Raw genomic sequence first — 13,968 nt, 5'->3', positions numbered from 1 at the left:
CTTTTATACTAAAAAGGGATAGGCTATCATGACCCTTCAAATTCAGGAAATTCAGATAGAAGTGCAGTTTTAAAAAGTATTTAAAACTCACTTGATTTTTAAAACAATATTTTTCTTTCATATCCTGAAAAAAACATTTAGATTGGATGGATGTCTGTGACTCAACTCTTTCCAAAAATGTATGGTGAAATGCACAAATGTACTGAATATAAGGTGACAGTGTTGAAATATAGCAGTAAGTCAACTTGAAGAAAGTACAATGTTTTGACATGCTACATTATTCCTAGATGAAGATATCAATTTATCTATATACATGTATACTTTGTATATGTATATAAACATTGATAATTTTGACTGAATTGATAAATCAATTTAAGTCAAATGGCATGATATTCCAGTCAAATAAAGTTTTCTTAAATGTAAAATTGTTTATTGAATGCAGCTCTCAGCACAAAGCCTCAAAAATGCCTGAATCGAATGTAGGAAATCAATTTAATGATTTTAATGCAGTCTGTACTCAATTTTTACCCTGCCAAAATGACTGTATCTATTGAGTAGAAGAGCCGACTAGATTTATAAAGCAAGAAAGAAAGGAAAAGCTAATGAACAGATTATAAGAATCACAGAAAAATTATTGATAATTAAGTGAAATATCTCAAAATGTTAAATATTAATCATATCAATATAAAAAATAATAAATATAAAGTAGTGAGTAAAAGTATAAAATGATAAAAAATATGAAAATACCATACTCAGGTAAAAATGTCACTGGTGAGTGGTTTAGTGAACTCTGGAAAGGACTTGATATTAAATGTTTTAGATTTTGTAGGCCATGAAGGGTGACACGAATTCTTTGTTTTGTTTTGTTTTTTTCAACTCTTTAAAAATGTGAAAACCATTCTTGGCCCAAGGCAAGGGCCAGGTCTTATTTTCATATCCTCACATGGTGGCTTGCTAAATATAGACAGATGAACTGAAAGATGGGCTTAATTATCCACTTATCTGAATTACGAAACTGTCAAATACAAGAGTAGCTTTGCAAAAGATGAAAAAGAAGAACAGTTCCCAGAATTGTCTTTCAAATATGCATGATTGCATGAATTGATTTTTCAATTCCACGTTTTTGTTAGACCAGTATGTCATCAAACACAAATCTTCACGTTATTACTGTGAATAATTATTATTGTCCAGAGTGCCAATGTACTTTGAAAAGGGAGCTAATAAAACTCCAAGGTAAGGCTGTCTCTGAGAATTACATGAACTGAGTGATAGATATGGCTTCAACTTGAGCCATATATTGACCACACTCTCATTCTTTCCTCCATCCCCTCCATGGACCACCAATAAGGGGGATAGCTTAAACTACCTGTCTAGAAAGCAACTCACCAGGCAGAAGATTGGGAAAAATATGCAAACCTGAAAATCGAGCATCTTTCTCCAGCTATAAAAAGAGATGAATAGAAAGTGGAAGGGAACTGACAGTGCAATTTGTATTGCCTTACCTATTACCTGGGTGCTTACTGGGGGAAAGAGATGATACCACAAAAATTGCCCTGCCAGGAAATTGGGAAGAGGGCTCGGAATCTAAAAGACGAGCAACCACTCCTTGACTAGAGTTTCTTAACAGAGGAATGTGTAGATTTTTCTGGGGCAGATCACAAGTGATAGGTGCAAAGGCATGCCTAGACTGGAAAAGGCAAGGACCAGCCACAGTTTTCTTTGAAGTTAAATTTGGTATAGAAGAAAATCCTAAAATTTATGTGGGCTTATAAGAGGTTATAAATATTAAGTAGACAAATGACAATCCATCAGCCCCCAACAGGGACCTTGGCGTTAACTATGTGGAAGAGTCTCTGGATTAGAGGTCAAAGGACCACCATGCCATAAAATTATTATTAAGAGACCCAGCTGGGCCCTCCAGCTATGCAGTGTAACACACTATAGTGCCAGCATGTGCTGTGAGGGCAGTAACAACTGGTCACCAAACCCACTGGGATCACTAACAGCTGGAGCCAGTATAAAAACTCTCCTGGACTACTTGGATTACTTCTTAGTACTGACGAGTGGGCAATCATACACACAGACATCCCTATCCCCCTTCCACTAACACCCTATTGTTCTCTGTTATCATAAGAAATTAGAACCAGGAAGAAGGAACAGGAAAACCCTTGAAGGGAAACGGGATGTGTAAAGTTTTCAAGTGAGCTATAACACCTAAATGTGTTTGAAGAAACTTCAGTGTCAGTCTACTGGTCTAGCTAGGTAAGGCAGCAGGTTTCTTTTTCAGCAAAGTTTGTATAGGTATAAAATGGAAGTTTCATTTTTGTTTTGCTAACTATTGTGAATTATCACAACCATAAAGCATCGTATCAGATATACTGAAAAATAAAATGATCTTTTCCTCAAATTGAGTAAAGTTAGAATACAGAAGCTTCAAAATTCCATAAGAAAATATAGACATTTAGAAATGCAGAAACCTAAAGGTAATTAAGAAACATGAATAGAAAATGGGAAAATGATTATTTAAAAATGGCAGTGAAGGGGGGCTTAGGTAGCTTAGTAGTTAAGCAGCCAACTCTTGATTTCAGTTCAGGTCATGATCTCACAATTCATGAGTTCAAGCCCTAGGTCAACAGGTCAGAAGCCTGCTTGAGATTCTGTCTCCCTCTATCTCTGCCCCTTCCCAGCTCATGCACATACATACACACATACACACACACACACACACACACACACACACACACACTCTCTCTCTCTCTCTCCCTCTCTCTCTCTCTCTCAAAATAAATAAATAAACTTTAAAAAAATGGCAGCGAAAAAAAAAAACCTCAATCTAAGATTGCCTCTGAATCTCTCACAGAATAAATTCTAGTTTATTCTTAAAAAATTAATATCTAGGTTCCTGAGACCATATCAATTTTCCCCTCATACCAAACCTGCAGGTACTGTAAGTACTGAAATGTATGAAATCTTCATAAATATTTTAAACCAACAAAGGATTAATAACCTAAACAAACATTAAACAACAAACATTGAGCTGTATTTACCATAAAATATATAGGCTATATGGTTGACAATAGTTCAAACGTTTCAGCTGTCAGATGAGGACAGCCCAAAACAAATCCAAAATGATAATAAAAATAGGCTATAACTAAGAATATATCTAGAAGTTTATGGATTGCTTCTAGAAGAGACAATCAGGATTATGATACCACAATAAACATGTTTAACAGTCGAAAGAACTGAGAGTCTTTGGTCTGGAAAAACTAAGATGTTGTATAGACAGGACATCTGACATGTCTTCCAATAACTAACAGGCTGTTTCATGAGCATATGGAAGAGAAATCAGGTTTATCCTACATGACTTCATATGCATTTGACAACAGAATTTATTATAGTCAGTGGTAGGTATAGAGGACATATTATATTGTGGGTATATTATTTATCAAATAATAAAGTCCTAACAATAAAACTGCTCAATAAAGCTGTGTTGTGTGGTAAGGAGCTCCCCATTACTCCAAGTACTTACAAAAGAGGTGGTACTCAAATGCAACAACTGAGAAAATTCACACACAGATATAGAGGGTAAGGTTAGATGGCCCTAGACCTCTTTCAATTTTACAAGTCCTTGATTGTATTTATTTTATAGCTTTCCACAGATAAAATAATGAACATGAGATGTCTGAAAATGTTTCTCAAGCCATTTCCTTTAGTCTAAAATTTTAAGAATTTTAGATAAATTCACCTTTCTGAATTTTACGGCTAAATTTCTTTATTCCTGTTACAGAGAAGATGACCAAAGGTGAAATTACAGGGCAATTAATGATCTGAAGGGTTTCAATAAGCAAGGAGTCTCAAACTAAAAGGCCTTCAGGCATCAGGTAGGTACTGCAAATTATTGCTGTGGGCAAGTAATTCTACCTTCTACTTGAAACATATTACCCTCTTGAATGCTCTTGTTTTTCCAATGTTGGTAAAAGACATGGTATCTTACCTAAGTTAATGCTAGTTGGTGTCAAATAAATACCAAGGTAACAGTTCAGTGCATTTGTGCTCAGGGGGTGTCTTTTTGCACTCAGGGTCTTTCTGTCCTGTGGCTCTGAAGATCTAGGACATTCCAATTCAGCCTTCAAAAGAAGGAAAAGGGAGAGTAGAGATTATTAAACAAGTTTAAGAATTTATTTAAAAGATCAACAATAATATTGATTTGTTTAAAACATTCTTCCTAAGAACATACAATCTGTCTCATGGTTAGACTTCAGAACATTATCCTCCAAACATGAATATCTGCTTAGGGATAATTTTAGATTCTACTGAGGATGAAAAAATACATAATAAACCAGAACATATTGCTTCCCACTTTAATTTTATGCTGGAGGTATTGGAAAGATAGAAAAAACCAAATGAAATAGAAATAAAGAGTCTGCACAGTGTCCGTGGGCGATTTGACTTTGGCAGGGCTCCTTGGGTCCAGTTCACTAGCTCTTGCTTGTTTGTTTTACCAATGGAGAAAATATCTGGTTTATCGCTGAACATTTTTCACAAGTTAAATGTGACATTTTCTTTTTCCTCTAATGCTGTCTCATCATATTGTTTCTGAACCAGTGGTATCCCTAAAGCTTTTTCCAAAAATGGAAGCTGTGAAACTAATTATTTTAAAAATCAGCCATGTCCTTACTTTGTCACCCAGATGTCTAGCCTTGTGCATTGCACTGAGCTTAGTACTAATCCTATCCTCATTAAGCATTCAAGTTTGGCCAGAATTGGTCTGAACACATAGTTTAGCTACTCTAAAATGTCTAACCAGAGTCTTGTTTTCTTAAACAAACAAACAAACAAACAAACAAACAAAAACAGGCTGGAGCTTTCCAATCACAAGTAAAGAAACTTGCATCTCAAATCAGTTTCTAGGGGCGCCTGGGTGGCTCAGTCGGTTGGGCATCCGACTTCGGCTCAGGTCGTGATCTCGCGGTCTGTGAGTTTGAGCCCCGCATTGGGCTCTGTGCTGACAGCTCAGAGCCTGGAGCCTGCTTCAGCTTCTGTGTCTCCCTCTCTCTCTGCCCCTCCCCAGCTCATGCTCTGTCTCTCTCTCTCTGTCTCAAAAATAAATAAAATATTAAAAAAAAAAAATCAGTTTCTAAACAAGGGAAAAAATGCACTGTATCATCTAATTTTGAAGGACCCAAGCTACTTTTGCTAAAACACCTACCCACTTTTCCATTTTCCTAAATGCTAAAGTTTACCCGGGAATCAAAGCAAGGTGTCAGTACGTTCTAATAAGGAATTTATTGCCTTTCAACATTCATTCAACTAGTGCCAATGTGGCTCTACTGATGTGTCAAGAACTGTTCTTGACAGCTCTGTACCCAATACACACAGTTCTTGCCCCACAGTTTGCATATGAGAAAAAGGGACATTAGCAATTTAGAAACTTGCCAAAATCACAGAGGTAGTAGAGGCTAGAACCAGGATTGCAACCCACCCATTTATTTATTTAACAAATATTTATTGAGCATTGTGGTGTTCCAGGCACTGTCTGGGAACTGTTGATATAGTCCAGTCCTCTGCCCTCATGGAGCTTATATTTTGATAGAGGGTCAGCACAATAATTGAAACAAACAAGAATCACTCCATAGTGATAATTTATTTAAACATAAAACAAGGAGGTGACAGATTGACTACATCTGTGAGAAGAGTACTCATGCTAAGGGAACACCTAAAAGTTTCTCAACTTTGACACGATTGCCACTCTGGGACTGATAATTTTTTGTTGTAGGGGAACATCCTGCTTGCTATAGGATGTTTAACAGTATTGGTAGCCTCTACCCACTAGATGCCAGTAGATCTTCTGTTAGTAGGTCTTGACAGCCAAAATTGCTAAATGTCTTCAGGGTGACAAAAATCACACCTAATTGAGAACCACTGACCTAGGGCAGTTTTTCAGGTAGGATCAGGTTTGGTATGTGTTCAAAACAAGTTCATATTGAGTAAGGAGGAGAGGGGCAGGAGATGTGGTTATAAAGGTAGGTGAAGTTCCCACCAGGCAAGGACTTTTAGGCTAGGGGAAAGAATTCTGACTTTACTTTAGGCTGCCTCTTACTAGGCTGTTGTTGTTGTTCAATAGTCACTGAGATTTTCTCCCTCTTGATTTTTCAAGACCTCTTCACCCTCAAGCTTTTCCAGCCTCTCAAGTCTCACATTATCCAAGTTCTCTAGGCCTCCCTCATCTGTCCTATCCTGCTTTCTCTTATAGGTTCCTGGGGTTTGGCACTTTGGTTGCACGGACCTTTCTCTTTCTTGGTGTCTTTTCCCTGAAACACAGTTGTCTTGCCATTCCTGGAAGAAATGTTATTCAGGCTTTATGAGCCAGTTCAAATATCTGCCTCTCCAAGTTGTCTTCCTCAACTCCTTTCTGCAGACAATACCGTAGCATACATGGGAGTGCTTTTTGTTCTTCACATCTGAATCAAGTTCTTCTCACTCACTGCAGCTTCCCAAAGGATATGAGCCAAATCTCAGTCATCTTTTATTCTCCATTAACTACCAGTGCCTGACATGTATATAGGTTTGTTTCTCCACCAAAATCTATGTTACTGTTTTGAACCTTCTTCCAAATATAAGAATACTACCTAAGAAAAATTCTTCCTGTCTTTCCATCATCATTGAGAGATACATTCTTCAATTTTTTCTTTAGTAAATATTGACTGGCACATTTTACAAATAAAATGTACAGAATCTTGGCAGTACACACACATACACATACATGTATTCACTCAAAGTTAGCTACTTAGAAAATATATCTTTAAAATTATAGTTGTTATAGGCCATTCTTCTGAAAGAGTTATATCGGTTGGATCTAAATCAAGGTTTCAAAAGTAACAAATGTGAGGACCCAATTGTTAAGGGAGCTCAGTATACTCCGGTTGTGACTAATACACTTAAAACTTCTCTCACATCACACTACAAGCATCAGGACCTGTCCCACCCTGCAAGGATTAGGATCCAATGATTTGGAGTAAATAGATCAAGGAGTTTATAACCCACAGGTCTTATAAAATTTCCTCTCACAAATGCATTATTTTAATAAATGTCTTCAAAGTCGATGGTGCTGATTTTATGATGTGTACTCATACGGTCAAAGAGAAAGCAGCAGTAAAACCTGCCAGTTGATGAGTCAAATTGTAAGCAATGTGCTGCTTTGTAAACTTGGCTGAGTGAAAGCAAAATGTTGAACTAACAAAAACGATGATTATAATAAGATCAACTCCTGCATTTAGATTTGATCCAAATCAGAACAAGATTCTAAGCTCAGCTGGCACTGTGTTTTGCGCACAGTAGGCATTTAATAAATATTTACTAAGTGCATGAGTATGCTTTGCCACTCACCTGTTTTCTTAATATTAAACATCTGATACATTTAGTTATAGCCTTTTCACATGATTGAACTTTGTCAAAAACAACAAATCTATAAACAGCAGTCTGAATTAATTCTAGGGGGAAAAAATGCAGCCCAAGTGTGTGGTGAGCTTAGCCTTGCAATGAAACCATTAAAGACACTTCTCAATCCCCCTCTCCTTCATTCTTCTGCTTTAAGATACTGCGTGAACCAAGAACTCACATGGACAAGGCACAGCTGGATGTGAACCCCTCTTCTGGAGTGTTTGCCAATGGGATAAGAGTCCAAAGGAACCAGAACATTGTTCTCTTAGCTACTACTCATCACAGGCATCATCATAACATAATATTTATTGCAACTGACCCCATGACTACCAGAGAGGTCATTTTTCACAATGATTCCAGCTGCCCTTTTTATCCGCCCCCGCCCCCAACAACTGATAAGTTTACCTAAGACAAGGAGGTGGTTCCACTGGGCCTATTTTTGTATTACCACCATGGAAGCATATAATTTAAGATTAAAGTTAAGTCAGGAAATTCCCTGTATCAATCGCTTAAAATAGTAACAGTGGGCTGGAAGAAGTGGCTTCCTGTTTTCTTTTGTTTTCATATTTCTCCTAACCTTACCAGTCGTTTGAGTTGTGTACATTCACTCAAGTAACAGGACACACGTGTGAAAACAGCCTAGCTATCAAAGGTTTCCAAAAGCTTTTAGAAAATTATCACCCTTCCAGAAGGATTATCCAGTGTCCAGATCCAATGTATGTTCTGAACAAAGCAAGTGAAACACACTACTGTAGGCTTTAAGAGCATGTATTAGAAACAGTATTTCCTGCAGCCCTAGCTAGTGATAACATTACGTACTTAACTTTTGGTAATAATCCAAATAAGCATTATCTTTAAAGCTGCTTTTACTTAAATCACCTTTGCCCTTCCTTCGTTGTTTTCATCGTCCCCTTCCAATTAGACCCCAAGACGGAGGCCGACCGTGGCCTAAACTGGCCCACCATATCTCCCAGCCCAGACCTCTTCTAAAACCTTGCCAATCCCATCAAGATAATGGCGTCCGCGTCCTCTTCCAGGTTAGCCTTTGTGACCGCCTCAGCCAATAACGCAAGTGACGCTGTGCGACTTACGATGGAACTCAAAACGCAATCCTTCTAGGAACGCGCGCTCTCGGAATGCAGCCACTGTGTGGTATGGCAGCAAAGCCCTCGGCGACGACCAGGGCAGCGTGCGCACTGAGCCGCAGCCGCCGGCGGAAGCCTCGCCGCCGGCGGAAGCCTCTCCTCCGGGAAACGCAACAACAAGTAGCAAGATGGTGACCACCGACCGCAGCCGCGGCTCGCGCTCCACAAGGCGCGCCTGAGAGGCCTGCGCAGGCGGAAGGCCAAGCGGCAGAAGGCGGCCCCTGAGGAGATGCAGCCGCACCTCAGGGAGTAGCAGGGACAACTCAGGGAGGAGCGCCACCAGGAACACTGAAGACGCTGACAGAGAGAGTCGCAGGAGGCCGACGAACTGCGCTGTGGAGATGGTGGAGACAGCGGCCGCCATGTGCCCCTCCCCCAACCACACAGTCACCGGCTGCTCGGACTCCCCCCGCCTGACCTAGGGCCCCGGGCGTCCACCAAAGGGGAGAAGCCGACCAGAGCCTGAGGGGGCAGTCCACCACCCCCTGCTCTCCGAGCCCATGTCCTCTCGCGCCTCCCTGCACGAACACAGCCGCCCCCAAGTCCAGGGCAAACCTGCCAGCCCCGCGGAGCCCTCCTGAACACCCCGGCATGCATGTCCCAAACGCCAGACCCGGCCACGTCGCCGGCCGCCAGTGACAGGCCGGGCACAGGACCGACCGAGAGGGGCCAACGCCGGCAGGACTCAGCGCACTGACCCCGTCACCCGGCCTCCATCGAGGGGATGACCCCACCGCCCAAGGCTGGGATGCCAGGAACTATCTGGCCTGGGACTTGAACCCCTGAAGAAACAGGCACTGAGAGCTGGCCTTCCTGTGGAGGAGCCTTCTGAGCCAAGACTAGCACGTCTTCCCAAAAGTATACCCCACTCGGCCCTCGTCAGATTTATGAAAATTAAAAACAAAACAAAACTCTAAGCTTCAGCCCTTGCTAAGCCTCAAAGTTGACAGCCAACCCCAATCTGACAGACGTGAGTAACCCATCTTAAAAGTACATCTTTCAGACTAGAGCCATCTCACTGATACCACATGCTGCAGATAGGCCATTCCCGCGGAGCCTAACTAAATGGCAGATTTATAAGCCAAATAAATCACTGTTGCTTTTTTGAGGCCACTAAATTTGGGGGGGGGGGTTGTTGCCCAACAATAGATAACTTGATACATCCTGCCTCCTGTCTGTATAATCTGTTATCCGTCTACTCCTTGTCACCTGCGTCCTAAATTCAGATTCTCATCACTTGCCTCGAGTATTGCAATAGCTGACTCCTTTCCTTCCCTCTAGTCTCTCCCTGGTTGACTTTCATTTCCACAATTCTCTATCTTGCTAACTTACATCTTGTTTATATTACTTCCCCAAAACACAGAAAAGAATTTGAACCGTGATCTGAGAAGTTCTCAGTATCTTTCTGCGGTTCTCAATTCTGGCTGTCCATCAGAATTACCCACGGAATTTTTTAAACCAATGCTTGAGCCTCAACTCAGAGAGTCCTATTTAACTGGTATAAGCTGGAAACTAGCCTAACGTTGGTATTTTCTTAAAGGTCTCCACATATTCTAAATGGCAGTCAAAATGAGAACCACTGAAGCCATCGTGGGCAGAAAAGAAGATGCAGGGATAGGTAGGAGGAGAACATGGCCGACACCAATATTCAAGGTATCAGTAAAGGATGGAGATGAAGACTGATCCAGAGTTTCAGAGTAAGAGGAAAAGCAGGGGATTAAAATATGAAGAAAAGTAAATGATTGGGAGTAGAAATAGAAATGTTAGGAGGACATTGAAGATAGTTCAGAATGTTCATGAATTCCTTATGTTGTTTTATTATAATAGGACGATTAATACAGTTGTGATAGGCAAAGGTAACTCCCGAGTTGAAACAAAACTTACCGATATTCAATAGGACATGATTTCATTTCACATTTTAGCATATTCCCCAATCCTATCATAATTCACGTATTTGTTCAAGAAACATGTATTGAATGCCTACTATTTGCCACACATTTTTCTAGGGATATAACAGTTAACAACACAAGCGTCTTTGCCCTTAAGGAGCTTACATTCAAGTTGGGTGTAGCAGGCAGTTAAAAAATAAACAAGAGTATAATATGTCAAAGATTGGTAAATGATATAAAGAAAAATAAGGGAAAGGGGAAAAGGAACATTAGGGCAGATGGAATGGGGGGAGTATTTTTTTAAGAGGTCAGAAAAAGCTTCACCAGTAAAGTTTCCTTGAGCAGAGACCTGAAAGAAATGAAGGAGTGAGTCATGTGAATGGGTGCCTGTGGAAGTGGTACAAGAACAAAGAGCGAGTGAGAACATCGTTGAGGTTTGTAGGGCACAGCAAGGAAGTTCGTGTGGCCAGTAGAAGATGAAGTCTAAGAGATAAGAGGGGCAAAGAGAAGGGCTTTCAGGAGTGAGGAGGAAAAATTGTGACTGGCAGCAGTTCTTCATCTTAGAGTAGTACCTTGAATCACCCTACCCTTGCCCAGTCTGCACCCTTGGAAATTCTGCTGGAATTTATCTAGGATGAACCAGACAGTAGCAGTTTTTAAATGCCCCCAGTTTATTCAGAACCATTGCTGTAATGATTTAAATGGATTATAGACCACTGTATTCTATGGATTTGCTCTGAGAGAGATAGAAATTCTGAAGGATTCTAATGAGAGAAGAGGCAAAATCAGTATTTTAACTAGTTCATTCCAGTTGCTCTGTGAAGAATAGACTTTACAGGGCAAGGACCAGTTTAGACCACCTATCTGTTTTTAACATTGTCCATAATGAACATGTGTAGCTTTTGTATTAATAATAGAAATCTCTCATTAAAAAAAAATTTTTTTTAAACAGATTGAGAGCTAACTGGGTGATTGGTATTAAGGAGGGCACTTGTTATGGTGAGCACTGGGCATTGTATGTAAGTGATGAATCACTAAATTCTACTCCTGAAACCAATATTACACTGTATATTAACGAACTAGAATTTAAATCAACACTTAAAATAAGCATATCTTTTAATGAGAAACAGAGCATTATATTCTCTATTATTCATCTATTCTTTCAGATGTGTTTCTCAAAGAAAGATTTTCACCATGGCAACAGATTGTGTATTATTTTGCTATAGCTACCATAATAAAGCACCACAAATTGGGAATTGGCTTGAAATTCCCAAATCCAGGTGTCAGCAGGACTATGCTTCTCTGGGACACTGGGTAGAATCCTTCCTTGCCTCTTCCTAGCTTCTGGTGGTGGGCAGCAATCCTTGGCATCCCTTGGCTTCCAGCTGCATCAGTCCAATCTCTGCCTCTGCCATCAAAAGGCCATCATCACATCATCTTCCCTGTGCCTTTGTCCAAATTTTGCTTTTATAAGGATACAAGTTGTATTGAATTAGAGCCCATCCTAATCACTTCATCTTAATTTGGTTAAATCTACAAACACCCTATTTCCAAATAACATCACATTCCTAGGTATTGAAGTTTAGGACTTCAACATATTTTTGGGGGGGACACAATTCAACACATGCAGATGGATTCTCATTAAATCTTTAATAATAAATAGTAGAATTGGAATCGTGTACCAGTTTCTCTATCAAGACAAAATTCTACAAAGGAAAAAAAAATACAGCTATTTCCAAAAGTTGATAAAATTCTTGAATAAAGGATGACTGCCCTGAAAAGGAAAGTGTATGGTATGTTTTTTGATTCTCTAACTTTTGTACTCCAGCAGTCGTTTCTCAGAGAAATGACTGAAAACCTATGAAAAGATTTGGTTGTTCCTGGTGGCTTTCAATCATGGAACATAAATTTTCAGTGCTTTGGTGGGTTGATAGTTAGGGCTGGATCCTTTAGCCTTTATGGTCATATAGCTGCTCCAATTTATGGAAATTAGAGAATCACCCACACCTTTCAAATTGTTTTCACAGTTCCAGAGTAGTGGGAATTAGAATCTTAATTAACATTAATATGAGGGGGTGCTTAAAACCAGTCTAACCTGCTGAACAACTTCATTTTACCCACTGAAGTCTTTTGTTTTCAGCATTAGAATGAAAATTGTTAGGCTGACAGATGAACTTTATAGGGTGGCTGAACTTTGTTGAATGCTGGCTTTGAGAGCCAACAACAAGCTTCATGAAGAAAAATTCAAGCAACACATAATACTTAGCCTCAAGATACCCGGAGGCAAAGCAAAGCCTTATCAAAAAGCCACTGGTGACGCAAGTAACCAGGTTGAGCTGAAATTAATGTATTGGCACACGTGCTGTACAAGGAAAATAAGTGAGCATTCTCTCACAGGACAGAGAGCAAAAGATGATGAAGAACAAACACCTACTTCTCGATATATTATCAAACATCATGTTTGGAATTACTCTAAAAGTACACACTGTGAAGTATAAACTGTGTTTGACCCATCTATTATCTGGAAGTGAAATAACTCCAAATTCATTTATTTCCACTAATCAGCTGCTACACATTTTTCTCCAGCTTCTGCCATCTGCTTTTAATTACCAAAACAGTTTGCAATCCAAATTTAAATGATAAAAAGTTAATTATCACAGGCTTTCAGCATACAGGTGTAATCAATAAGAAAAGAAATAAGCAGATTTATTCAGTTTCAAAGAGAAACTTACATGAATCCAGAACATTGCCAAAATTACCTTATTTCTTGGACATTTTGAGAGTTCATAAACGAAATCCACCCCAAGTAAACAGCTATAAAGTAAATTTGGATTAACAATACTAACAAATAGTGTTATTTTGGGAAGGATGGTTGAAATAAAGTTAAAAAGACCCAAACAGATTTCATGGAGAAAAGTATGACTATGAAGAAAAATAGCACTCTCTCCAACAGCAACAATTAAAACTGAACATCTGAAGTTAAATAGCATAAATGTTTCTACACCTGGTAAGTTTACCTTTAAGTCATATTTACATAAGTTTTTTTTAAATTTTTTTTGGAAAAGAAAACTAAATGCCTAGTTTTCCTTTTCAAACAACAGAAAATCAAGGTAAGAAAGAAATGAAATTAAGGTTGCTGAGTGTCTATCATGTATTCATATGTCACAAATTCAGTCTTGCAAACAATCCTATGGAGATTATTTCTCCCACTTTAATGATAAGAAAACTGAGCCTCAGAGATAAATTTAAGTTGAAAGTCAAACTTAGGGCACTCTGTAATTGATGGGTACCTTCCACTGCCTGATTAACACATGATGAACAGCAAAAAACTTGATAAAAGAAAGTTTAGCTGTATTTTTTGAAGGACCCCACTGGATTGACAAGTGTTAGTGTTCAAAAAAAATAAACAGTTCATTTTCCAGTACTACATCTCATCAAGGCTCGAGTCCAAACAATTACATATATAAATTTATTTATGTATTTATTTATACTTA

At 39.1% G+C, this 13,968-nt stretch overlaps 1 protein-coding gene and 1 long non-coding RNA gene across 5 annotated transcripts in view; one reads left to right on the top strand and one right to left on the bottom strand.

Moving 5' to 3' along the window:
• Positions 1–9,311, bottom strand: part of LOC147571904 (uncharacterized) — a 53,554-nt gene extending 44,243 nt beyond the window's left edge. For all 4 annotated transcript variants that reach the window (XM_086695126.1, XM_086695125.1, XM_086695127.1 and 1 more), the window contains exons 1-2: positions 8,532–9,311; positions 3,995–4,127 (exon numbers count right to left, since the gene is read on the bottom strand). In XM_086695126.1, the coding sequence (XP_086551252.1) occupies positions 4,123–4,127; positions 8,532–8,949 (423 nt within the window). In that variant the 5' untranslated portion in view covers positions 8,950–9,311 and the 3' untranslated portion in view covers positions 3,995–4,122. The remainder of the gene's footprint in view (positions 1–3,994; positions 4,128–8,531) is intronic.
• LOC147571903 (uncharacterized) overlaps positions 8,480–13,968 on the top strand; it is a 79,628-nt gene continuing 74,139 nt past the window's right edge. Inside the window, exon 1 of the long non-coding RNA XR_015246590.1 lies at positions 8,480–9,555. This is a non-coding gene — a long non-coding RNA (uncharacterized LOC147571903). The remainder of the gene's footprint in view (positions 9,556–13,968) is intronic.

Source organism: Puma concolor, chromosome F2, assembly GCF_028749965.1.
Source record: "Puma concolor isolate L17-30 chromosome F2, mPumCon1.1.hap2, whole genome shotgun sequence".
Taxonomy (NCBI): domain Eukaryota; kingdom Metazoa; phylum Chordata; class Mammalia; order Carnivora; family Felidae; genus Puma; species Puma concolor.
This window is presented reverse-complemented; position numbering and strand designations above follow the sequence as displayed.